We start from the raw sequence: 27,702 nt of genomic DNA on the forward strand, positions 1-27,702 counted from the left end.
TTTTAAAACTTTCTGAGTAAGAAAACTACGAAAATTATTACTTCATATAGTCATAGAATCGTAGAGTTGGAAGAGTCTTTTCTTTATTTTTCTCAAATAATATATACCAGTAACTAAGTATTACAAGATTTACTCACCTGATTGTAAATGTAAATTAATATTTTAAAAATAGAATACTCAGATTTTATGTAGGCACCAAAAGGAAACTGAGAAATTAAAATAAATTACTCCATTTTGGCAGTTATCTGTGAAACAGTTAAAATACAGTGAAATACCTATTTACTGCTATGCAGAAGGTGCTCTGAGCTTTAAAAGTTAAATATTTTTTTATCAGCACACACATTGTGAACCCCCCCACCCTCACTTTGCTTATTTGAATAATGAGCAATAGGCTTGCTTGTTCTTTCCCCTCAAAAAAAACTTAGGTGACTGCATGATTTACTAGTAATAGTGCCACTGTATTCTGCTTTGGTCAGGCCCCACCTAGAATATTGTGTCCAGTTCTGGGCGCCACAATTCAGAAAGGACATTGAGAAACTGGAGCGTGTCCAAAGGAGGGCGACAAAAATGGTGAAGGATCTGGAAACCATGCCCTATGAGGAACGACTTAGGGAGCTGGGGATGTTTAGCCTGGAGAAAAGAAGGTTAAGAGGTGATATGATAGCCCTGTTTAAATATTTGAAAGGATGTCATATTGAGGAGGGAGCAAGCTTGTTTTCTGCTGCTCCAAAGAACAGGACCCGGAACAATGGATGCAAGCTACAGGAAAAGAGATTCCACTTGAACATTAGGAGGAACTTCCTGACAGTAAGGGCTGTTCGACAGTGGAATGCACTTCCTCGGAAGGTGATAGAGTCTCCTTCCTTGGAGGTCTTTAAACAGAGGCTGGATGGCCATCTGTCAGGGATGCTTTGATCTGGATTTCCTGCATGGCAGGGGGTTGGACTGGATGGCCCTAGTGGTCTCTTCCAACTCTACGATTCTATGATTCTATGATTCTATGATTCTATGATTAAAGGTTTCACACAATTATAAAATTATCCTTAGCTCTATGTATCTAGAGGTTTTTAAGCAATGTTTTAGAGCTATTAAGAACTCAAGAAAGATTGCCATAATATCCTTGGTATGAATATTATGGTTAGGGCAAACAATTCTAATAACATGAGGGATGTGTAGCAAAACCCACACTTTCATCTTGAAAACAAAACATGTGACATGAAGTTATTGCATTCCAGCTTTTCCCACCCTGTTAAGTGGCAGCTAAAAAAGCAAAGCAGAACTGGCAAAATCCATTCTCCAACAGGAATGAAGAATTTCAGAAGATTGACATTAGACCTCAGAAATTACTTCTCTTCCTATCATGAAGACAAAGATGGAAATAATGTAATCTTGCTCAATGGCAGCTGCTGGTGTCTACACCAGTCTTGTAGTGAACCTGCTGTACATTTTACTCTGAATTTTAAATGAGTAATCCAAGGTGTCTTGGATAGCTCCTTCAAAGTTAAGAATAGAATCAATAGCAGATTTGCCACCTACAGCTAGCCATCGCCAGACTTTTAACTTTGAAAATGAGGATCATATCACTTTCCCCCAAGCACCCACTTCTGTAAGTTCAAATTCCCAACTGTTTAGACATTTTATCACTGGATTAATGAAAAACTATTTTGCTTACCTTTACTACTCCATTTTCATGCATAGTGATGCAATTGTTGGGATCTTCTGACAGTTGATAGAGGGCTTGTGCTGTAGCTCGATGAACTGCTGGGTCACTTGACTTCAGGTAACGTACCAAAGGAGCAACAGCTTTGGTGGCACCAAAGGCAACTCTATTACTTCCCCACATGCAACAGCGAGAAATGGCATCGGCTAGATGACGTCTTAATTTGTCATTGTTCTAAGGAAAGAGGAAAAATAGGTGAGCCTTGCAATGCATTTCCAGATGTTTGAATGGAAACCACTGTCACATGATATGGACTAGCATCCTGTTAGTAACGTGTGCATGCATAAAGTCCTTTTGTGGATTTGGTGCTGTGGGCTATTTTCTTGCCCTAAAGCTCTATTCAAAGTGTCCCATGCCCAGCTTTCTGCTGCTTCTATTTGTTACCAGGCTTAGTGACACCTGGTATGTGTGGGGTGGGCTGCTAAGGGGAATGTAGTGACAGCGGCCCCCATTCCCATTCTCATCCCTCATGGCTTTGTCACTGGCCCAGGTCCTTCTCAGGGGGAGAGGTGGGGTGGTGATAAAGCCACGAGGGCCGTGGTTGTCTTTCTTCAGCAATGGGAGGAGGACCATACCAAGGTGTCACCCCTCCTGTGGAGTGGCACCTAGTGCATTCCACAGCCCTTGCACCTTCCCAGTGACGCTACCACTTGTTACTGGAGGAAAGGGAAGGGAGGAAGCAATTCAGACTATGGCTACATCAGTATTGCAGAAATCATTCAGGCTGACACCACTTTAACTACCATGGCTCAAGTCTATGGAATTCTGGGAAGTGTAGTTTTGTTAGCTATTTAGCTTTCTCTGTCAGAGAGAATTCCATAGCATTGAACTACTGTATGAAAGTTAAAGTGGTGTCAAATTGACTTATTTCTGCAGTGTATGAAGATCTGGCTGCTTTAAGCTTCTGGGGTAAGAAAAAAGCAGGTGCATTCTATTTGAGTTCACACCCTCCTCTCTCCCCTTCCCCCAACTCTGCTTCTCTATGGTCTGAACTAGATACCCTCTTCCTCCCTGTAGGAACAGCAGCAAGGACCCCACCTGAGTGATAATTGCAACTGATAATTGCTGAGTGATGGGATAATGTGGAGCTGCAAGAAGAACTATATACACATGTAGGATTTAGCCTTTGTTAAAAAAAACTAATATAAGTGCGCTGAACGTTTTCCCCACTTTCAGCATGGCTCCATCTGAAGCTTAGGAGCTGTTATAGCAGAAAAGATTCCAAACAACAGAGGCAACCATCTGTATGCTGAAACTAGATGAACAGCGGCAATTACAGCCATTTCTGCCCCCCAAATATATCTTTTTTATAACAGAACTGGGCAAGTAGCCAAGGTCTGAGGGCCACACTGGATATCAGAAGGCTGCACAAATATATAAAAATATTGAGCGGACGCAACATATAGAGAAATATGGGCACAGACAGAAGGAGCTGTATATAAACCCCACATTTAAAAGCACTAAATAAGCAAGAAAAGAACTTACATAAGAAAATGGATAATTTCAAGAATACAGAACCCCAAGAATTACACTTTTCTAAGGAATCATCATGACCCTGACTTGTTTCACCATTATCCAGTGATTCTTTTCAGTCCCTAAAGACATAAAGACTTGGTGTCCTCCTCCTGCTTCAGAGTAAGCCCACAACGAAGTCTTTTATTCTCTCCCTCTCTAATTTTCCATTTTTTAAAACGTGATTTCTTTCCTTTTATTACATCAAAATAAGCACCTTCTACAGCAACACTTACTGGCAGCAAGAGGAAGGAATCATATAGCACACTTCAATAAGTTAACAGATGTTAAAGTATATTATGAAGAAAAGTATTACTCACTGTATTTGCTAGTTTGGACAACAAAGGGACAACACCATGATCTGTTATAACTGCTAAATTCTCTTCATCTTTGGCTATGTTGGTGATAGCAGCGCACACACTAGCCAGGACTTCTTTATTTTCTGATTTTAATAAATTCACTATCAGTTCTAAACCACCAACAAATGAACGAACCATTTCACCAGCATCCTAAGTGAAAACAAAATAAGTACAGAATTTTTAAAATGGCTTAATCACGATGTGATTTAATGAAAACAATGGATTTTGCAGCCAATTCCACTTCCCATTTCTTCTTATCTTTTGTTTCCAAAGCTGTTGTTTCAGGAAAAGGACTTTGTAGACTGCTGGAACCACTCTGAATCCAAGTGGGCTATACATAATAATAATAATAATAATAATAATAATAATAATAATAATAATAATAATAATTAGCCTAAGTGTAGCCAGGCAATTGCAGCTCATGGAATACAGTGAGGGGGGACTATGGGAGAAGGGATATAACCTAGAAGCTTGTCTGTAAAACAATAGATAGGACCAGTAAAAACAGAGACAGTGCCAGTTATGAAGAGGAGAATGGATAGGGGTTTAGAGGGTGTTTTTTTTTACAACTCTGTCTGGATATTTTAATTTCATAATTAAGAAGGACAATTGATCACATTTTACCACACGTACCCACCAATCAACATAGCCAATTGTTAAGTGTAATGGTTATTTTGGGGGCCAGTACTAGATCCAAGAAAGGGTAAAAAAGCAAGGTGAGTGCTAGGAGCCTAAGGGTTGGAAGTGCAGGGCCAACTTGCATAAGGGTTCTATCACGTTTATCTGCACAACAAATGTGTATGTCCTATTGCTTCAGAGTGTAAAGCCAACCTGCAACTATTCCATGTGATCTGTACTGCAAAGTAACACAGTTCCTTTGACATTTTTGTTGTGTCAGGAATGGCATTAGTACTTGCTGTCCCACATCAGATATGCACTCATACAGAGGAATATAAAGTAGGAATGAATTAGGCTATGCAGGAGCATATGCAGGAGCAATTCCATCCAATGTTCGTTTTCAGCACTAAATTTCTCAGGTCACTGTCATCTCACACATAACTGCTGACTATATTTGTGATCCTAAACTCCAACATTATATTTGTTAATTTCTCACATCTATTTTCATAATAGGTTTCCTTCTAACAATGTAGGAATTTGATTGGGCTAATTTAAAAGTAATAAGATAAAAGAAACAAACTTTCTCAGTATCACAGAAGAAACCATACTTGAAGGAGTCTACAGTAACACTGGAACCATTGGGATTTCTGGAATCACTTCTTTGGGCCACATGTGAATTGTGAGGCCAGGTCTTGCCATTTGTTGGTTTTCATATCGTCATCCCATGACACATACACTTGTCTGCCAAATAGTAACATTTGAGGCTTTTTCATGTCTTAGACCCACAATCTCTTCTTAGTCTCAAGTACTGTAAACTAAATACTGCTCTGAAAAGGCTCTGTGTTTATAAATATTCTACCCTTATAGATAAAAGCTTTCTAATAGAAAAATCAGTAGTATTTTCCATTTAGAACATCTTAGAAAATCCAAAATGTCAAAGCCAATTTATCAACTCTGGTTGCTTTTGCCCAAAAATGTGACGGTGTGGCTGTGCAAATAAACTTGAATTACCAACAGTGCTCTGGACTACATTTCCTTCTGGAGGACTGTCCCTGTCCAACTCCATGGATTATCATTTTTAAAGCACACCATGCTGTCTATTTACAGGAGGACAGCAGAGAGGACAACCTTCTCCTTACCTTGCTTGCATTGGATAAGATAATGTTATAGTAGAAAGGAAAACTAATAGCATATGGTAAATGATGAATGCATGAGCCAAATATCTTAGCAAAGGACTGGATGAGGGACAGTCAACGCCTATATATGGAGTAGTCACAGTTCTGGTGATACAATCTGAATGCCTGGACTGGCATTCTTCAGTTTACAGTGACCTCTTTAAGATTATAATTAAATGTATACCACAATTTAAGATCCAGTGAATCTTCCACTGGCTTTGTCTGACCCATGGTCATACCTTGTTCACTGAAATATTACTCTCAGACAGCAGCAGCTAAGATCAAACCCACAGCTTGCTATACTTATAAAATAATTTGCATGAGCATTTATTGTTATCCAATGCCAAAGATGTACAGTATGCCCATGCCAACTGCGCACTTGCCATCCACAGATATGAGCTTCTGTGGACTGCAAGGCCTGGCTTTTTCAAAGGGCGCGCGTGGGGTGTGTGTGTCCAGAATTGATCCCCCATGGATAGCAAGGGACAACTGTATATATATATAGGGATACATAATATTTTTCTTCAGTTTTTTCATATTTTAATTTATTCATCTCATATATGTCTAAATTACTGCTGTCACACTGAGCTAATAGAACTGGATTGGTTATACATTTATTTAAATCATAACACATATACATATACATATGTACATACATACAATTCCTGCTCCTCTACTGTACCCTTTGCTGCAGCTCAACCTGGTTACACTCATTGCTTGTGGTCTCTCTGTGTCCTTGGTCTTGACATCTGTAGCTGCCCCTGGATCTAATCAGTTTGATTACTAATATGGTTCAGAATGGTAAAATGTTCTGTTACTATATCCAGGAATTACCTGAGTTTTGTTCTGTTCTTTGCAATCTGTTCCTAGCACGCCAACTCTCATCCTCTAGTTGAGTAACCCATTTCAGAACCAGATTTTCTCTTTTGATTGGCTTGTCACACTGACTTTTATAGCTAGGCAGAGATTGTCCTACATTCTGCAACAATTCTTTTGTCCTCTCAGTGATGCCACTGCACATTCCGAAACCTATTTCTTCATATAGATGGGACTATTTGTACTTGGGAGAATAAGCTATTTGCACTTCTCAAAGGTGATACCATGGATTCAAAACTAGCTCTAGATTTACTGTAGGCTTAAAATGTATGATAATATGAATCAGAATAGATGGAACATATTTCCTGCATAATGCTTAATCATTATGAGAGGGAATCATAATATGCAGAGAGAAGAACAAATGATGGACATATCCATGGGCTCAGGTTCCAGTATATTGCTCCTCTTTTCACACATAGTGGCTTAATTCACAATTTAATATATTGAAATATGAAAGCACAAAGAAAAGTAGTTACTCTTAAACAAACACAATCTTAAACATTCTTTTATTTCCAAAAACTACAAAAAGTTAAGTGAATGTTATTTTTAATCAAACTAAGTATACAACTAAAATGTATGAAAATCAGTGTGAAAAAACTATGTATGAAAACCAGTGCCTTATTTACACTATATGGTAAATGTTGTGAAACTAGAGAAGATTTTTTGCTTGCTGAAGTTCAAGCTAGTTCAACACACTGTTATCCACAATTATCCGATTAAAAATATCTGAATAATTGTGGATCTTCTGTCTTTGTTTGGGATCAACATGGCAACTGTGCTTAAACAAGGGAGACTTTGTAATTTCTGGATATTTTTTATGTTTACATTAATCACCATAGGGAATAAAGTAGTATCATGGCTACAAAATTACTTTCCAATATCAACAGTGCTCAGAACACTTTTCACTGCAATTCTTCAGAATTATTTGCTTTGATTGGCTAAAATACTTCCACTCTGTCACAGCAATTACTTCTACTGTTATGGTTTGCAGCTATTGAATTAACTGGCTAATTAATCTAAATCTACTTGAGTTAGTATGACTGGGTTGCCTACATGGGCTGCTCTTTTTTAAAATAAAAAAGATAGCAAAACAAGTATGCTTAGATGTTATTTACACCCTCACAGTAGTTATCAACATGCTGAAAGACTAACATACTGCATTCCATAATACACCAAAGTGCTCTGAGGTGTTTATGCAACTCCTCTCCCCTCCCTACTCCAATGCAGGCAGCCAAGATATACCTGGATTTGGCTGCCTGTGGTGGTGAAGAAAAGGCCAGAATTGCACAAAAACAGATTAGATTATCGCACATGCCTTATCCCGTCTTTTCCCCGATGGGATATATGCACATTTAACTTCAAACATGAGTCTTATTGCATTCTTCCCTATGCAACCCATATATGCAGCCTGGGTATCACATGGCTTTTCAAGGAAGGAAAAATCCTGTCCTTGAAAAGCCATGGGATAACCCAAGTTGCATACAGGCTGCATATGGGAGAATGCGATAAGACCAGTCTTTGAAGTTAAATGTGCGTATATCTCATTGGGAAAAGACGGGATAAGGCTCTGCCACAGAGAGGAGAAGGAGAGAAGGAGCTGGGAAGCCATTTTGAGTGGTGAGTGGTTGAATTTTTTTAAAAACTCTGGGAGAGTGTGCTTGTTGCTGAGGGAGTTAAGCTTCTGTGAGTCATATCTGTGAGTCACCAGGCGGTGGAGCTATATAACTCCTCCCAGACGCTATATAACCCCTCGCTAATGGCACACAATTTTTTTCATCCAAAGAAATCTACAGCAGAGGCAGCAGGTGAGAAGCAAACCTTGAGTCAGAATCTTGCCTTTAAGTACAAGCTAGCAGCCGGGACATTCCTATAAAGTTATATTCCCAGTAGATTGAGCTCGTTGTCAAGAGACTGGTGAAAAGGCCAGGTGATCAGGGGCCTTAATGTTGGTGTTTACCAGAGGATTTTTTGAGGAGGAAGCCCACAGTCCTGTTTCAGTCATTACTAAAGACTTTGCAGTATGGACACTGAGGGACTTGCCTTCTTGCCTACAGAAGTGGAGAACTTCACAAGCACCAAGTGCAAGTTGGTAGCACTCTTGGAGGAGAAAGTACAGCAGCTGGAATCCAGAGTAGCTACACTTCCGCATATTAGGGAGCAAGAGGATTTCCTGGACAGAACAGAACTAACAATCTTGGACGAGTACCACACAGAGCAAGTTGCTGGGGCGGAGGAAGTCACTTCACATACACATGAGGCAGACAACTGGAGGAATGTCACACAGAGAAGTAGGCCAAGAAGAGATTGTTCTGGGAGCTTGCAGCTAGAAAATCGATTCGAAGCTCTTTCTCTTATCAAGCAGGACAAGGAAGAGCAGCATGGACAGACTTCAGGGACAGAGCAGGGGAGCCTGAGAGTCCCACCAGAGGGAACAGCTGCTGCTAAGCCTCGGAGGAGGCACGTGGGCGTAGTGGGGGACTCCTTGCTGAGGGGTACAGAAGCAGTGATTTGTAGGCCTGACAAGATGTCTCGAGAGGTGTGTTGTCTCCCCAGGGCAAAGATCCATGATGTGGCAGAGAGGCTGACAGGACTGGTCAAGCCTACCAATACCCCATTCTTTTGGTCTATGTGGGAACCAATGATACTGCAAGACACAGCCTTCAGAACATCAGAAGGGATTACAAGGCTCTTGGTAGGAAGCTGAAAGAAATGGATGCACAAGTTGTCATTTCGTCTATTCTGCCAGTTGAAGGGCATGGTCCAGGAAGGGAGAGGAAAATAGCGGATATGAAAAACTGGCTCTGCAGATGGTGCCGCCAAGAATGATTTGGATTCTTTGATCATGAGCTGCGGTTCCATGAGGAGGGACTTCTTGCAACAGACGGGTTGCATCTCACGCCAGTTGGAAGAAATGTTTTTGCCAACAGTCTCAAGAATGATCAGGAGGGCTTTAAACTGAGTTTCGTGGGGGAAGGAGACAATATTAAGGAAGGCAAAAGGGCTGGAGAAAATAGTCAAGCTGACATAAAGGAAACATGACAAATAGTGCAAGGACCCAACAGTGGGAGGCAAAAAAACTTGCACAGGCAGCAAGTAAAGAGGACCCATGGTCTGTGATGTCTCTATACTAATGCACAGAGCATGGGAAATAAGCAAGATGAACTCGACCTCCTAGTACAACAAAGCAAATATGATATAATAGGCATCACTGAAACCTGGTGGGATGAGTATCATAAGTGGAATGGAGAAATAGAGGGGTATAACCTTTTAAAGAGAAATAGGCCAAACAGGAAAGAAGGAGGAATAGCACTATATGTCAGAGATACTTACGCCAGTGAAGAGATCCAGGACATCAATACTGGCAGCCAGGTGGAGAGCATCTGGATAAAAATTAAAGGGGAGGGAAACAACAAGGATGTTATGGTGGGAGTCTACTACAGACCCCCCAGTCAGATGGAGGAATTGGATGATGCCTTTCTAGAACAGATGACTACACACTCAGAAAGGAGAGATGTAGTAGTGATGGGTGACTTCAACCATCCTGATATTTGCTGGAATTGAGCAAAATCCTCAAGGTCTAGCAAATTCCTCAAGGTCTAGCAAATTCCTCACTTGCCTCAAAGACAATTTCATTGTCCAAAAGGTGGAAGAGGCAACAAGGGGGGTCAGCTATTTTAGATCTGATCCTAACCAACAAGGATGACTTGGTTAATGGTGTGCAAGTGGTGGAATCATTAGGTGGAAGTAACCATGTTCTCCTGGAGTTTGTTATACAGTGGAAAGGAGAGGTCAGGCATAGTCAGACACGCATTCTAGACTTTAGGAGAGCAGATTTCAGTAAATGTAGAGAAGTATTGAGGGTGATCCCGTGGTCAGAAATACTAAAAGAGAAGGGAGTTCAGGAAGGATGGGAGTTTCTCAAAAGGGAGATACTGAAGGCACAATTTCAAACAGTTCTAGTGAGAAAGAAAAATGGGAGGTGTCTCAAGAAACCAGGATGGATGACTAAGGAACTTTCAACTGAGCTAAGTTTTAAACGGAACATGTATAAGAAATGGGAAAAGGGGGAAATCACTACAAAGGAATTCAAAGAAATAGCAGGCATGTGTAGGGGTAAAGTCAGAAAAGCTAAAGGGCAGAATGAACTCAGGCTTGCTAGAGAGGTTAAAAACAATAAAAAGGGCAATTTCTCTGAAGATGCCAGCCACAGATGATGGTGAAACGTCAGGAAGAAAATCTTCTAGAACATGGCCACATAGCCGGAAAAACCCACAAAAAACAATAAAAAGGGCTTTTTTGGATATGTCCGCAGCAAAAGGAAGAAGAAGGAAACGGTGGGGCCACTATATGGAGAAGATGGCAAAATGCTAACAGGGGACAGAGAAAAGGCAGAATTACTCGACACCTTCTTTGTCTCAGTGTTCTCAAAAAAGGAAAAGGGTGCTCAACCTGAGGATAATGGAGCAGAGGAGAGAATAGGGGAATTTCAGCACAGAATAAGTAAAGAGATAGTACAGGAATATCTTGTTAATCTAAATGAATTGAAGGCGTGTTACAGACGGCCCAGAAGGGGCAGTCTCTCGCCGCTGCTGGTTGCTGCATCCAGGAACCGCAGCATCCAAACCGCGTGGTTCCTGGACGCAGCAAAGAAGGAGTGCGAAAATCACGCTCCTTCCTCGGCCCCAGAAGAGACGCCGTGAGGCGCTAGTCGCGCACTCACGGCATCACTTCCGCCATGCGACATGTGGACACAGAGTGTCCGCTATGTCAAAATGGCGGCAGCCAGGTGGAACGGCCGCCGCCATTTTGACAGTCATTACGCATGAGGGGCAAGGCGCGTCAGGAAACGGTGCCTCATGGGCCCGTCTGTAACACACCTAAGTCTCCAGGACCAGATGAACTACATCCGAGGGTATTAAAAGTACTGGCAAATGTAGTATCGGAGCCAATAATGACAATAATCTTTCAAAACTCCTGGAGTACAGGAGACGTCCCAGCAGACTGGACGAGGGCAAACTTTGTCCCCATCTTCAAAAAGGGGGGGGAAAGAGGATCCTAACAATTATCGTCCATTTAGTCTGACATCAATACTAGGAAAGATTATAGAGCAGATTATTAAACAGAGAGTCTGTGAACATTTAGAAGGCAATTCCAAAACCACAAAAAGTCAACATGGGTTTCAGAGAAACAAGTCATGCCAGACAAATCTGATCTCTTTCTTTGATAAAATTACCAGGTTGGTAGATGAAGGGAGTGCTGTGGATATAGTATATCTTGATTTCAGTAAGGCCTTTGAAAGGTTTCCCATGACATTCTTGCAAACAAGCTTGTAAAATGTGGGCTAGACAAGGTAACTATTACATGGATTTGTAATTGGTTGACTGGCTGAATCCAAAGGGTGCTCAACAATAGCTCCTTTTCATCCTGGAGAGAAGTGACCAGTGGGGTCCCACAGGGCTCTGTCCTGGGGCCAGTGTTATTCAACATCTTTATCAATGACTTGAATGACAGAATTGGGGGCATACTCATCAAATTTGCAGATGACACCAAATTAGGAGGAATACTTAATACTCCAGAGGACAGGATCAAAATTCAAAATGACCTGAATAGACTTGAAAGCTAACAAAATGAAATTCAACACAGAGAAATGTAAGGTACTGCACTTAGGACGGAAAAATAAAATGCAGATATAGGATTGGAGACACATGGCTAAATGAAACTATGTGTGAAAGGGATCTAGGAGTCCAAGTGAACCACAGTTTGAACATGAGTCAACAGTGTGATGCGACAGCTAAAAAGGCCAATGCAATTTTAGGCTGCATCAATAAAAGTATAGTGTCTAGATCAAGAGAAGTAATAGTGCCACTATATTCTGCTTTGGTCAGGCCCCTCCTGGAATACTATGTCCAGTTCTGGGCACCACAATTCAAAAAGGACATTGAGAAATTGGAGCGTGTCCAAAGGAGAGCAACTAAAATGGTGAAGGGTCTGGAAACCATGTTCTATGAGGAACGACTTAGGGAGCTGGGAACGTTTAGCCTGGAGAAAAGAAGGTTAAGAGGTGATATGATAGCCCTGTTTAAATATTTGAAGGGATGTCATATTGAGGATGGAGCAAGCTTGTTTTCTGCTGCTCTAGAGAACAGGACCCGGAACAATGGATGCAAGCTACAGGAAAAGAGATTCCACCTCAACATTAGGAGGAACTTTCTGACAGTAAGAGCTGTTTGACAGTGGAACACTATCCCTCGGAGTGTGGTGGGGTCTCCTTCCTTGGAGGTCTTTAAGTAGAGGCTGGATGGTCATCTGTCGAGGATGCTTTGAGATTTCCTGCATAGCAGGGGGTTTGACTGGGTGGCCCTTGTGGTCTCTTCCAACTCTACAATTCTATGATTCTAAGATGCTTGTGATAATCTCCAGAGTTTCACTTTTATGGATCATGACTTGTATCATATTGTGAAACTAAGAAAATGACACTACAAACAATCTAATTTCAGCATTCAGTAACTTTTGGATTCCATTCTGCAACACCCTTGCTTTCTGATTAATCCTTTATCCCTGTGGATTCAAGATCATGGGGCCTGAGCAGATGGGTGAGAATAGCAGAAGCTGAGCCTGTGCTATTCTGGCCCTGGTGCTCCCCAAGTCAGTACTGAGGTTGGCACGGCGACGGGAGGGTGATCAAACAAAATAAATATTGAAAATGGCCATGCACCTCCTCCTCCTCTTCCTCATCATCATCCTCGCCTTGGTGCCAAAGGAAATGGCCCTCTCCCCTCTGCTGCCTTGCTGGGACCAAAGGAGGAGCTCCTCTTTCTGAATCTGGCAACCTCCTGTTGCCAACAAGCCTCAAAGATAATTCCCCAAACGTTTGGCCAAAACTCACCAAATTCCCCCCCCCCCATATCTCACCAAATATTCAGTCAAAATCCCTGAAAAGTCCCTGTAATGTTAATATGGCAATAAAACGTAGCCCTAATTGAATAAAAATAATTGGAACTTATTTCAACTCTCAAAATTACCATTAAAACCAACCACCAAAATCACACCAAAGGCTCTGAAAAGTACCCATTTTGGTGTGAAAGTCACCAGATTGGCAACAGGCCGGGAGTCAAGGAGGAAACCGTGCAGGGATGCCCCCTAGTGGTGAAAAACTGGGAATGTCCCGCCGGCAGGAGGGTTATGGCAACCCTATATACACTGTGCATTTTTTTCCAGGAATTTCTATATTTTGTATTTTTCTAATAAATTTTAAAATTATGTTTGCATATAAAAAGTGTGTTTAGAAAAAAGAAGCATACTAAATAGTAAGGACAGTTCTGGATTTAGTCATTCTTAGAGTAGACCCACTAAAATTGATGGGACTTAACTATTTAACTTAAGTCTTGCTCAGTTCAATATATATACTCTAAGGATGATAAAATCCAGCCTAACATGTCTTTATACCCTTACTTACTTTATAAAGATGTAAAACAAATGAGATTTGATTCCAAATGATAAATTAACATATAGAAAGCATCGGAAATAATGTCTCATATTTCTGCAAGACTGTCTGTCTTTTCTATCTGAACTAATTTGTTGCTATAGACAAGCTGTTTTTAAACTAAGTTTTTAAACTAAGCAGAAGGGATAAGTAATAGATTATGGATTAATTATCAGGACTTCACTTGCAAGCAAAATAATGCTCAAAATTCGCAGCATAGATTCCAACCACACATGGAGAGAGAAATTCCTGAGGTGCAAGCAGGATTCAGAAAATGGAACGTTGGACTTACCTGTGAGACGTCCCTTTACAGCAGAGAAGGTACGAGCATCCTGACTTCGGGTGGCTCCGCCCACTTGGCTCCTGGTAGGCAGGTAGGAAAGAAAGAACAAAGAAAGTGACCGGGGCCCTGGCCCCCTCGCCCTTGCGGGCGGAGCTACCCAGGGACCCCAGTCGATTTTAAGCCGAGAAGCCTAATATTAATGTGGTACTGACGAACTCAAATCCGCCCACCCGCGCCAGTAGGCAAGTAGGGTGGGGAGGATGCTCGTACCTTCTCTGCTGTAAAGGGACGTCTCTCAGGTAAGTCCAACGTTCCATTTAGCAGCAGAGAAGGGGCCGAGCATCCTGACTTCGGGATTTAGAAAAGCAGATCAAGTACAGGGAGGGCTGGCTGGCGCGGAGGGCGGATCCGAAAACACCTGTTGCAAAACCCTCCGGCCAAAGGCCGCCTCTGCCGATTGGAAAAGGTCAAGTTTATAGTGTCTGGTGAATGTAGACGGGGACTTCCAGGTGGCCGCCCTGCAGATTTCAGCCAACGGAGCATTGGTAGATAAGGCCGCAGATGTAGCCGCACTTCTCGTCGAGTGAGCGGTGATGTCAGCTGGAGGTTGAAGCTTAAGCGACCTGTAGCATTGGACGATACACTGCTTGATCCACCTTGCTAAGGTGGAGCGTGACACCTTCTTGCCCTTGGAGTTAGGTCGAAAGGAAACGAATAGCGCCTCCGATCTCCTGAAGGTGGCTGTTCTCTTGAGGTAAACTCTTATGGCTCTGCGAACATCAAGCGTATGCCAGCACTTTTCTAGGTCTCCCGTGGGTCGGGGGCAGAAGGACGGGAGGACGATGTCCTGGGAGGTGTGGAACACGGAATTAACCTTAGGGACAAAGGTTGGGTCAGGCCTCAGGAGAACAGAGTCCGGTCTGATGATACACAATTCCTTGCGGACGGACAGGGCACCGATTTCGGAGATGCGCCTGGCAGACGTGAGTGCCGTCAGTATCAGCGTCTTGAGGGTCAGGAACTTGAGGGGTACCTCCCTGAGTGGCTCGAAGGGCGGGATGGTCAAGGCCTTGAGGACTGTATGCAGATCCCAGGACGGGAACCGATGTTTCGTTGGGGGCGCCTTGTTGGCGACCCCTTTGAGTAGCCTGCGGATATGGGGGTGTTGGGAAATCCTGGCTGCGACCTTATGGGGCAGTATGGAGGTGATGGCTGCCACTTGTCTCTTGATGGTGTTGGGCCGCAGACCCTGGTGGAAGCCATCCTGTAAGAACTGGAGCACTGTCGGAACAGAGACCTTGATGAAATCCTTGTTTTTGACCTTGCACCACCTTTTGAATGTCCGAAAGGTGTACTCGTAGATTCTGTTTGTAGATTGGCGTCTCGAAGCGAGAATGGAGTCAACCACTTCTGGGGAGTAGCCGTATCCGCTCAGCATGTGGCGTTCAATTTCCAGGCGTGAAGCCGTAGCCAGGCTGGGTCCGGATGGTGGATCTGTCCTTGTGCGAGGAGGTCCGGTCTGAGCGGGAGGGCGAATCCTTGAGTTGCCATGGCGAGAATCTCCGAGAACCAGGGTCTCCGCGGCCACGCTGGAGCCACGAGGATAACCTGCGCGTTGGTCCTGCGTATCCTGGCTAGGAGCTTCGTGAGCAACGGAGTCGGCGGGAAGGCATAGAGGAGGCCTGGTGGCCAGGGGCAGTTGAGGGCGTCCATTCCTTCGGCCCCTTCCGTTTGGAATCTTGAGAGAAACCTGGGAGTTTTGGCATTGGCGGGGGAGGCGAACAGGTCCAGAATGGGTTGGCCGAGCCTGTCTGTGATGATCTGGAAGGTCTGAGGGTGGAGACTCCACTCCCCTTGGTCGATATCTATTCTGCTCAGCCAGTCGGCTTTTGAGTTTAGGGATCCTTGAAGGTGTTCGGCCTCCAGGGATATGAGATTGGCCTCTGCCCATGACAGGAGGGATTGAGCCTCGCTCATCAGGGACCTGGATCTGGTTCCTCCTTGACGATTGACATGTGCCTTGGCTGTGGTGTTGTCCGTCCTGATGAGGACTGACCTGTGGTGAATCGTCTGACTGAAGGCGAGGAGAGAAAGGCGGATTGCCCGGAGCTCCAACCAATTGATGCTGTGGGTTCGTTCGTCTGGGCTCCATTTGCCTTGGGCCAGCTGTGTTCCGCATATCGCTCCCCAGCCCCGGAGGCTGGCGTCCGTGGTGATCTGTACACTCGGGGGCCTCCAAATTTGGCGACCTCGGTGGACTGCCTCGGACCTCCACCAACGAAACGACTGTCTTACTTCGGTGGAGAGCTGTATTTTCTTGTGTCTCCTGAGGATGATGGCCCGTTGGTGAGGGAGAAGGAGCCATTGCAGGGGCCTGGCGTGGAATCTCGCCCAGGGAAGGCACTGGATGGCTGCTATCATGAGGCCCTGGAGGTGGGCCAAGAGCTGGAGGCTGGGGCGCGTGGACTGCAGGGCCTTCGAGATGGCGTCCTGTATGGACCGGATGCGGTCTGGAGGTAGGCGTACCGTCCCCGCCCGGGTGTCTATAATGGCTCCCAGATGGTGGATCTGCTGACCTGGAGCGAGCGAGCTCTTCTCGAGATTCAGGAGGAAGCCGTGATCCTGGAGGGACCTGAGAATGTGATTGATGTCGCGAACCCCCTGGAGTCTGGAAGATGACCGGATTAGCAGGTCGTCGAGGTAGGGGTAGACATGCAATCGCTGGGTTCTCCATCGGGCGACAAGTGCCACCATGATCTTGGTGAACACTCTGGGGGAAGAGGCTAGCCCAAAGGGAAGGGCTCTGTATTGGTAGTGGCGCTTGCCATATCTGAATCTGAGGAATCTTCTTGAGGAAGGGTGAATCAAAACATGAAGATAAGCATCTTGGAGGTCCAGCGAGGAAAGGTAGTCTTCCGGCTGGAGACTGTCTAGGATGGACTTGAGTGTCTCCATTCTGAATCTCTTCTTTAGGACGAACCGGTTGACCCCTCTGAGGTTCAATATGGCTCTCCAGGATCCGTTTTTCTTGGGAACAAGGAAGAAGGTGGAATAGCAGCCGTGTCCCCTCTCCTGCCTCGGCACGGGCTCGATGGCATTGATGTGTAGTAGGCGTTCGATGGCCTCCAGTAGAAGGCGGTGTTTGCAGGGATCGGCTGATCTGGGAGACGGTATAAACTTGTCGGGAGGCGTACGATGGAATATTATTTTGTAGCCCTGCCGGATGGTATCTAGGACCCATTTGTCTGAGGTGGATGTCTCCCAAATGTGGCCGAACCCCTGCAGCCTGCCTCCTACTGGGGGAACGCCGTCATTGTGAATTATTTTTGCGGGGTTGTTTGGACCCCGCTCCTTCTTTGGAGGGGAAGGGAGGTTTAGCTTGTTTGGTAAATTTTGAATCTCCCCAATGCGACCTGTTGGGCCTGGACTCCCTGGCTCGAAAGGAATTAGAGGAAGAGGGGTAGGAGGATTGGTTGGGGCGAAAGGAAGATCGGTTCCTATATTGTCTCCTATCGTCCCTTTTCTTAGCAGTGGGAAGAGCTTTCCTCTTGTCCTTTCCCTCTACTAGCACTGGCTCTAGAGATTCTCCAAACAGCTTGGAGCCAAGGAACGGGGAAAAGGCCAGGTTCTGCTTGGACTTGGAATCCACGTTCCAGTTCTTAAGCCAGAATTGCCTGCGGACCGCCACAGCTGCTGCCTGGGCTCGAGCACACTGTTGGATGGTGTCAAGGGTGCCATCGGCAGCGAAGGCTGCCGCCCTGGCAATTTTGTTAATGGTTTGTTTAACCTTGGTGTCTGGGCTTGGCAGGAGGTCCAAAAGCTGGCGGGACCACTGGAGACTAGCCCGCATCACCATGGACACGGTGGACGCTGCCCTGACGGCGATGGATAGGGCCTCATGGGCCTTTTTAAGTGCCCCCTCAGCCCTACGATCCTCTGGGTTTCTGAGGGTGTCCTCTCCATCTCTAGAGAATACGGCTGATGAGACAAGCGCCGACACAGGAGCGTCGACAGATGGAATCTTGAGTTTGTCCATGACGGCTGGTTGCAGTACGTAGTACTTGCGGGTGATGCCGTGATTGGATCTAGCGGAGGCTGGCTTAGCCCACTCGTCCCTAATAATCTGCATGATGTTAAGCGGGCAGGGAATTTGCTGGACTGGAGAGACCGACACTGGAAACAAATCCTCGCTCATCTTGGGGAGGTCTGAGTCGGGGGATGGGGTGGCCTGTCCTGTGGGTAGGGTTATGCCTAGGGTCTTAGTTGTCTTTTTAATGAGCGGCACATAGTCCTCTGGTTTAAATAGGCGCGAGGACAGTTGTGCGTCTGTTTTGGGCTCTCCTTCATCTTGTGAGAGTTCGCCCTCCTCTGCCTCTGAGGCTGGAGGGCTGCGAGAGTCCTCCGAGATGTCGTCGTCAGAGGGAAGCGTGGTGCGTGGGCGCTTGCGGCCAGAGGACCTATCGTGGCGGGGGCGCTTGGTAGGCGGGAGGTAGGAGCGCTCTGAGCCGGAGGAAGAGCATGAAGCTCCTTCCTCCTCCTCTTCTGAACCGTGGGCCCCTGTCTGGCTTAAGGGGGTGAGACTGGGGGAGGACTCCCTGGTGCCTAGTCCCCGTGCCGGGGAACTCCGCTTCCTGGACGCTTTGCGTCCCTGTCGCTCCCTGGGCTGGCCCGCGCGTTGAGGCTCGCTGGCGGCGGAGGGGACCCCCCCGACCCCCCCGGGGACACCGCCCTCCCGCGTTGCTGCATGTGGCCCCGCCGCCGCGTGCCCGCGGTGGCGGTGGTCGTTGGCCTCGGGCTGGCCAAGATGGCGGCGCCCATCGGCAGCCGCATGGCCAAGATGGCGGCGCCCATCGGCAGCCGCATGGCCAAGATGGCGGCGCCCATGAGCGGCCGCGTGGTGCCGTCCAGGTACTTCCGGGTCCTCCGGAAGTGGGCGGGACACGGCCCCGCGATCATGGCGGCCGCCATGAGCCTCCGGAGAGAGGTCCGCGCTGCTCTGGGGGCATCCCGGCGCCATCCCCCACCCCCCTGGTAGGGAGTCGCTGGGGAGATAGGCCTGAGGGAGCATGGCCCCTGGCCACATCAGGAGTGGCCCCCCCCCTGGGAAGGCAGCAGTCCCCCAAGCTGGAGTGCCGGCCTCGCGAGAGCGCGAGCCTGCTCCTTCGTTCCCTCCCTGGGGTGCCCTGGTGATGGAGGGAGCTTCCTGCTCTAGGAAGGCCCTGAACCACCTTAAGAGTTGTGGCGGCGGGGGAGAGTTACTCACGTCCTCGCCGGCTTTTGAAGGTGAGGGCTCTCCCTCTTCCGACCACACCTGGGCCGCTTGGGAGTCCCTTGACCCGACAGCGGAAGGGAGGGCTTCCTCCGGTCGCTGTGGCCGCGCTTCCACTTCCAGGGGCGCTGGTGGAGATGCCGCTCGGCGAGCAGCCGGCAAAGCCGGGGCTGGCCCGGGCAGAGTGGAAGCGAGCTCCCCGGTGGCTCTGGCATCCCTGTCGGTAGCCATGTCTCCCGCGGTTGGGGGGGGGGAGGAGAGGGGGGGGGAAGGAACAAGTCGGGAGGAAGAAAAAGAAATGGGATTTTTTTTTTTTTTTTTTTTTTAAGAGAGTTTGAGGGAAGAAGAGAAAGAGAGAGCTGAGTAAGAGAAAGAAAGGAGCCAGGCGGGTCCGGGGAGCGATGAGCTGAGAACTCTGGAGCTGGATGAGAAACGTCCTACCAGGTGCGAGGCAGGAAGAAGACTGGGGTCCCTGGGTAGCTCCGCCCGCAAGGGCGAGGGGGCCAGGGCCCCGGTCACTTTCTTTGTTCTTTCTTTCCTACCTGCCTACCAGGAGCCAAGTGGGCGGAGCCACCCGAAGTCAGGATGCTCGGCCCCTTCTCTGCTGCTAAAGGAAGGGGCACTAGGGACCACACTGCAAACATACAATGGTTAATGGAGCGCACCAAAGAATTCAAAAAAAGAATCAGCATGTGTTTCATAAACTAAGCAAAGCATTTGACTGTATAGATCACAAAAAGCTATGGAACACACTTAAAGACATGGGGGGGGGGGGCACTACATCTAATAGTTCTGATGAGGAATCTGTATGAAGGACAAGAGGCCACCATCAGAACAGAATTCGGGGAAACAGAGTGGTTCCCAATAGACAAAGGGGTCAAGCAAGGCTGTATCCTATCATCCTACATGTTTAAGTTATATGCTGAAAATATCATAAGAAAAGCAGAATTAGAATCAGAAAAAAGGAGGAATTCAGATAGGAAGAAACAACATTAATAACTTAAGATATGTGGATCACACCATATTATTAGCAGAAGACATTCAGCAATTGGAACAGTTAATAAGAAAGGTCAAAGAAGAAAGTGCAAAGGCAGGTCTGGTGCTGAACACAAAGCAAACAAAAATAATGATCATAGAAGAAATACACAAATTGAATCTAGACAACGAGGAAACTGAAATAAAGAATTCCCACATCTAGGATCAAACATTGACCAGAATAGAGATTGCAGTCAAGAAACAAGAAGAAGACTAGGAATGGGCAGGGTAGCTATGAAAGATCTGGAAAAGATACTGAAGATACTGAACTAGGACAGCCTATGACCTTTCTCTATAGAGAAGTTGCTTGATCCCATGCCCACCCCTACCCCCCTGGCTAGCAAATGCACACGGGGGACACCAATACTTTCTCCTCTTCCAAACTCCTCTCCTGTAACACCAACAGTCATTTCACTGATCCTTACCTTCAACCTGGACCTATTTGCATCTATAATACCAACACAGGGGTAGGCAACCTTTTTGAGCCGGGGGCCAGGTTGCTGTCCCTCAGACAACTGGGGGGGCCGAAGCCGGGGGGTGGAGCTTCACCCTCCAGGGGGTGGAGCCGCATGTTGGGGGTGGGACCCTCCAGGGGCGGAGCCACATGCCAGGGGTGGAGCTTCCACCCTATGGGGCGGAGCTTCCACTGAAGCATCATCATCATCATCACCACCTCCACTACTATCATTGTTACAGCAGACCTTTCAGCAATAAATGCACCAAAAATACACAGAAATGCACTTTGGAAAGTCACACTCCTCCTCCTCCTCTTTCTCATTGAGAGGGGATTTTGCACAAAGAACACCCAGGGCAAGCAGTAATAATAATAAATAATACTAAGAATAAAGTTACAAGCAAGGAAATTACTACAATGCAACTGAAAATAAACTGCAGCAAGCATGCACACAGTTTCAACCCAGAAAATCCACAGGGTGCTGAGAGGGAAGTTTGCAGAATGAACAGCCAGCTAAGCCCCTCCCCCAATGAACCGACCTCTCGCCTTGCTGTGGCTGCAGCTGCCGCTCTGGCTCCCTTTCTCCCTGGCTCTGCACTCCTTCTGCTTCCTCCTCCTCCTTTCCCTGCTCTTAGGGAGGAGGAGGAGGAGGGCGGAGAGCGAGGTGGAGCCTGCTGCAGGCCTACTGCAGCTCCTGGAGCCCTGTTGGAGTGCTCCAGGGGCTGCACCGGGCCTCCTACATGGGCGCCGCCATTTTGTTTTTCAAAATGGCGGCCGAAATCTCGTGTGATCTTTGACATCCTGAGGTCACGCGATACTTCGGCCGCCATTTTGAAAAACAAAATGGCGCCCGGAGCGGCGAAAAACGGGGGAAATCGGCGGCAATCGGCGGGAGGACTGCTCGGGTGCCGCTGGGAAGGCCTTGGCGGGCCGGATCCGGCCCGCGGGCCGCAGGTTGCCTACCCCTGTACCAACACATCTAAGTATGGAAAAGGGAAATACTGTAATACTTAACAGGCATGAAAATCAGCAAATAGTAACACTTGTTTTTGCCCAGTCTACCTTCACACCATTTGACAGATGTATTGCGAATAGTCTAGAAAGATTTAGAGCCTTATCATAAAAGAAAACAAAGTGGGAATGGAGCTGGAGTATAGCAGCTTTCTCAATGCCTTACTGCATGGTGCTGTAGCGCTTCAGTTCGGTTCCCATGGAGACAGTTGTAAAAGTGTGTGTTTTTTCTAGCTAGAAAAATCTATTCAACAAAAGGCATGCTTTTACAACCATCTTCCGTGGGAGGAGAACTGAAGCACTATGATATCATGTGGTAAGGGATGGAGAAAGGGGCTAATCTCTGGCTCCATTTCTGTTTTGTTTTCACATGCAGTAAGAATCACTGAAACTATTTTCTTACCTTTGCATTTTCAATACAAGGGCAGATAGCCCAAGCTGCACTTGCTTGAACATCTGGGTGAGGATTTTTCAATAAAGACCATAACAAACGGACACCATCCAAGCGATCAATTATCCTATTAAAGAGAGACATGGAAAACGTTCTGCTGAAAAACACAGAATTATCAACCGTTAATTGTAAAAGTGATTTAGAACATTACAGATTCTTTGAGTGATTCTTCTGAGTGTTGAGCATAATTTTTCCCATAGCACTTAGCCTTAAAAATCTTTTCTCAAAATTAAAATAAAATAAAATTTGAAAACTGCATTATATAGCTAGGGCTCTTGTAAACTTTATAAATAAGCCATGTGACTTTTTAACAAGCTGCATGAAAAGTCAAACTGAAATTCAAACATACTGGTTTCTTTCATATAGCAACAAATACTTTCCAAAACAAATATTTATGCCAAAAAACTATGTACTTAACTCTATATTGAGTCTATGTTTAATTTATTTACCTTGCTGTATGACATATTTTAAATTTCTATGTTGCTAACCTAACATTCAGAATTAAAATGGGTCACACCACAGTGCACCCTTTGTTGGACATGAAGAACGTGCAACTTGTTTCCCATGTGTTCCCTACCAACAAGACTAACACTGAAAACTGTGTTATAATTGCTTAAACATACTGTAATCAAACCATCTTCATGTCTAACTGAAAAATGAATTATCATCAGAATCATCTTTAAACCATCTGTCTTATGTTTATATATCAATCAGTCTAGGGGATCATAACATCATATTAAAGTCCACCGAGTACTTTAAAATGTAGAGGAATACCAAACAAAACTTAATATCCTTTACAAACATGGCTTTGTTCAGGAAGATATATAAAATTCAAAGCAGATGAGGTGAAGATAAAGGAAAATCAGGTCTACTTTGATTTATAACCTCAAATGTTTAATTCTACACTGTTTGTCCAAATCTTTAATTGTGAATACTTTATTTTGGAAATAAAATAAAGTACAGATTTTACCCATGTTCAAATCAAACAGGAACATCTCTTTTCTGTTCATTACATAAAATGAATTTGCCAGGAATGAAAACTAAGTAGAAAATCAGTCCAATACGTAATCATACAGTTATTTTGATGCAGACGGAATGATTTAGAATATGAACTTTCTGTCTTAAGTAACCATAGCTTTATTTAAATGGATACAACCTGGTTATATAATTTTGCTTCCAATATTCCAGGTATTTTGGAGGGGAGCAAGGACAATTTGAAACATTAAACAAGGCAAGCAGATTTACACTGCCAGAATAAAGAACGCCAGGATCAAAAAAACAAAACAAAAAACCCTCAGCATTTTGGGCCAAAAGTGGGAAGTCACAACATGGCACACAAGTATATATAAAAGAGGCATATAAGTCACTGTTCTGCAGAATCTATACTGAATGAATTCAGAAGTTAGAGCCACTATTGCAGTGTTCTGTCATCACCTGCAGAACATTTATGCAGAGTATCTCAAAGCTTTCATTGTGTGGCTTCTCAAACTAATCCCTTCCTGGGAGGTTTTTCAGATCAATAGGAGCTGTACAGATTAAGAGTTAGTTTGACAGACAGTAATTTAACCAAGGCTACACAATGAGACTGTGCATGGCTCAGAGTTAAGACCATTCTTTCCAAATCATAGCTCTGCATCTCCTGCATTATACACATAAGGAAGCAAAAAACATCCAGGTAGCTGTGTTGGTCATATGTCATAGCAAGAATCTGGCACCTCCTCCTTCTGTCCATGTGATAGCTGAGACATTTTCAAAATCCAGGAAATTGAACATCCATCTTCAACACAAAGAAAATGCTTCCTTTGGAATCCTGCATGTCTTCATCCTTTGTGAGGCTACATGCCTGCAAGATTTGCCCCTTCATACCATCTTAACTAAGAAGAGAAACATCAAAATGCAGGCCTTTGAATAACACCTTCCATTTTTTCTTCCTGTTTGATTTGTAACGCCTTGCCTGATGAAGAAGCCAGTGAAGCTTATGCATTTTGGTTGTCCCCATAAAGGTATCACTGTTTGGTGGATTTTTGTTGTGACTGGAATAAGGAAGCAAAGTCTTACTTTTTAAATTTGGTTGTCTTTTGGTGTACCCTCCAGTCTGCTGTATCTGAATTCAAAATATGGATTTTTAAAAAATGTTGTGGCTGAATCACCATTACACTGGCTTGAACCTATAATGCTCATCCCAGCTGTCTTCCTTTCTACCCATACCTTTTGCCTCTGTATCAATCTATCTGCATTGGCTGGCTTCAGTCCCTGACACACAGTCAGGCCACTGAGAAATGCCATTTCCCTTGGTAAATCATTCCAGACAAAAATGGTTTTATGTCTGTTGGCTTTTTGAACCCTGGCTTTTACACATCCCTACTTACTGTCCCAATCTTGCCTGTCTCTTGGTACTTACATACCACCTTCAGTCAATGAATTATTTGATCCTGCAATAAAATAGCCATGACCAGAAGAGCACAAGCTTCAAGAAGCAAAACAAACCTCCACTTTGGTGCTAAAGGCTGCATAATACCGTATATACTTGACTATGGCGGGATACAAACTGCCGCTTTGCGGCGGTCTGCCGCCGCCGCCGGTTAGTCTGCGGGGGAGCCGGAGCCTCCACATGGCGCGGCTCCCGTGCAGACTGAAAAAGAAGCTCCAAAATGGAGCTTCTTCTTGAGTCGCGTTTGCGACGTAGCGAGGCGCCAGGGGCGCACTCGCTACGTCACAACGCCCGCGACGCGTACGGATGCTCAGCGTCCGATACGTCAAGATGGCGGCGCCCATGTAGAAGGGGCGCCGCCATCTTGTACGTATTGAATACGTACTAGGGTTAGGGGGGTGCAGAAGCACCGCCCCTTCCTAACCCTAGTACGTATCCTATACGTACTAAATGGCGGTATGTATCCCGCCCTTACGTTGATCTCATGTATAAGTCGAGGGCAAGTTTTGGGGCAAAGTTAGGGATTTTGGTATGCCCAAGGGTAAGTCGAGGGTAAAACTTTGAACCTCCTCAGGACCATGGTGGCTCTTCAGTGTTTCCCCAGCAGCAGACAGAGGCTGTTTCTCTGTCACAGGGAGGAAGCACCAAGACAGCTATTTTTCCTTGGAGTGGTGTTAGTCACAGGCGCCGTCTGGCCCTACAATCCCACCAAGAAACCTACTTGCCCTACATTCTCTCTGTTTCCAGCAGCCCATTCCCAGGCACAGAGGGAAAGTGGGGAGGAAGGTGTATGTGTGTGTCTTGTCACTGAATGAGCTTCCATCATCAGTATTCCTATATCAATCTGTATATAAGTTGACCCAGGATTTTGAGGCCAATTTTTGGCCATAAATTTCCCAACTTATAGATGCGGTACATCCTGGCTGAGGGCTGCTCATAAGAACAGAGGATCTCCATGAGCAGAAGTGAGGTTTCAGCTTTGCCTGGAGTTTAGAACAGGGATATTTAAAAGTGGCTTTAAGTTGCACTCTAACAGGGACGTGGCCAAGGGGGTGTCCTTGGGGTCCGGACCCCCCCTTCCATTAGAAAAATGAATGGTGTGTGCTGCTGTGCCACCGCACCCAAGCCCCATTATAATGGTGGCACTTAGTCTGGACCCCCCTTCCTAAAATCCTGGCTACGTCCCTGACGCTAACACCAGTGGTAGAGGGACAAAGCGAGGCTGTGTCATTCATTTGGGCCTCCTAAAAGCTAGAATACCTGAGGAGGAAAAGAGAAGCATATTGACCCAGTGCAAAACTAGCAAGGTGAAGATGGAACCTCTGCTTGGCACAAAAACTATGATTCATGTGTGTATTGTTTGTCTTTAAGTTGTTTACCACTTATGGCAATCCTAAGGGGAATGAATCACAGCGTTTTCTTGGCTAGTTTTTTTTCAGAGGGGGATTGCCATTGCCATCCTCTGAGGCTGAAAGTGTGGCTTGCTCAAAGTCACCCAGTGGGTTTTCATGGCTAAGTGAGGATTTAGACCCTGGTCTCCAGAGTCATAGTCCAATACTCAAACCACTATACAGCACTGGCTCACCCTGTGATTCATGCTGCCTGGGTAATCACCCATTCATCCTGACTCAAGAGAGAAGTCTATATGCTGCCCAAGGTGAAGAGGGAGCAGCTCAAAATGCCACAGTCCAGGCTTTCCAAAATTATCACGAACAAACGGACCGTGACAGAAGCCAGAAGATAAAATTGAGAATCTTCCCAACTGCTATCTCACTGTTAGAGGTTCCCAGAAGGGGAGGATTAAATATGCTAAATGCCTTCTTGTCCAGCAGAAAAGCATAGAACTGAAGAAACAAATTCTTGTTGTTCTCAGGTGATTTTCATTTTAAAAGAAAATGACAGAGAAATAAACAATTACTAGTTTCATGTACAGAAAAAAATCCAATTAAACAGAATGATTAAAATAAATCAAGAGGGCAAAACTTTATTTTTAAAAAGTGCACTGTTACTTAGGGAACATTCCCTTTGAAAATGAGCATAGGTTTGTACGGCATGATTTGTTTTAAGCAGATTTTTTTTCTCAGCCGTAGCTGAAAACTAGAAGAATTGTACTGTACAGTTAAGAGACCCAGCCTGGAATTTTTTTAACACATTTACTTTTGTTGGCATCAAAATTTGTATCCATTCATGCTTAGCATTTTAGACATTGTTGTGGTCATAGATTCTTAACTGATGTTAAGTCAAAATGTTGACATTATGAGGTTAGTATGTAAGTTAAGGATGGCTTAATAAAAATGGCCAAAGGCCTTATTTATTTGTGGTCAAATTAGGAGAATGCCAGAGAAGATTAAATCAAATTTTATTTGACATAAGGTAATTTTACTTTTGATAGTATCTTGAACAAGTAAATATTTGATATATTTAATATATCTGAGATAATTTTTGTAAGTTCGGGCTTATATATCAAAATCCACATGCTGGAAGAACCTTTTCAACACTTAAGAAAATTGCACAAATGTCTAAAACATTTTTATGTATTTTGTCTAAATCCTGTAGAGTAATCATACCTCATTGGTATTGGGGAAATGCTCCCATAGGCTGATTTTTAAGACTTCAAGGACTAAATGAGTTTCTCACCCACAGAAGCTGGGCTGGAAGCAAGGGAGGTGTGTATACAACCTGCAGAATTTCCTGGGCCCATCTGAGCTAAAACGCAGGAAGCATCGGTATGGCCTTCCCTATTCACAAGAATGGTAATACTCCCATCACAAGACTAGGGGAGAATTTAGACAGAGTAGTTAAGACATTTTCTTCTTTAGTTCTGTCCAGCATCTGTGACTATACAGGAGAGGAAACTCCCACATGTATGCATTCTACAGACAACAGTAATCTCCTTGTGAATCTGACTAGGCTGTGGGAAATTGTTTTATGATCACTTGTGTGATCACATAGGGGCTATCAATATTTACAAAATCTTGTTCTTTTTTGACCTGGTATAACTGTATTATGTGTTGTGATTATAGCT

The 27,702-nt window shown here is 45.0% G+C and overlaps 1 protein-coding gene across 4 annotated transcripts in view; it reads right to left on the minus strand.

The window, feature by feature from the left end:
• Window positions 1-27,702, minus strand: part of LOC149309995 (outer dynein arm-docking complex subunit 2-like) — a 114,566-nt gene that overhangs the window by 16,159 nt on the left and 70,705 nt on the right. For all 4 annotated transcript variants that reach the window (XM_089533434.1, XM_089533435.1, XM_089533436.1 and 1 more), the window contains exons 17-19: window positions 22,199-22,313; window positions 3,553-3,741; window positions 1,673-1,894 (exon numbers count right to left, since the gene is read on the minus strand). In XM_089533434.1, the coding sequence (XP_089389560.1) occupies window positions 1,673-1,894; window positions 3,553-3,741; window positions 22,199-22,313 (526 nt within the window). The remainder of the gene's footprint in view (window positions 1-1,672; window positions 1,895-3,552; window positions 3,742-22,198; window positions 22,314-27,702) is intronic.

This window comes from Sceloporus occidentalis, unplaced genomic scaffold, assembly GCF_023333645.1.
Source record: "Sceloporus occidentalis isolate IW3139 unplaced genomic scaffold, rSceOcc1.0.p SCAF_7, whole genome shotgun sequence".
Classification (NCBI taxonomy): Eukaryota; Metazoa; Chordata; class Lepidosauria; order Squamata; family Phrynosomatidae; genus Sceloporus; species Sceloporus occidentalis.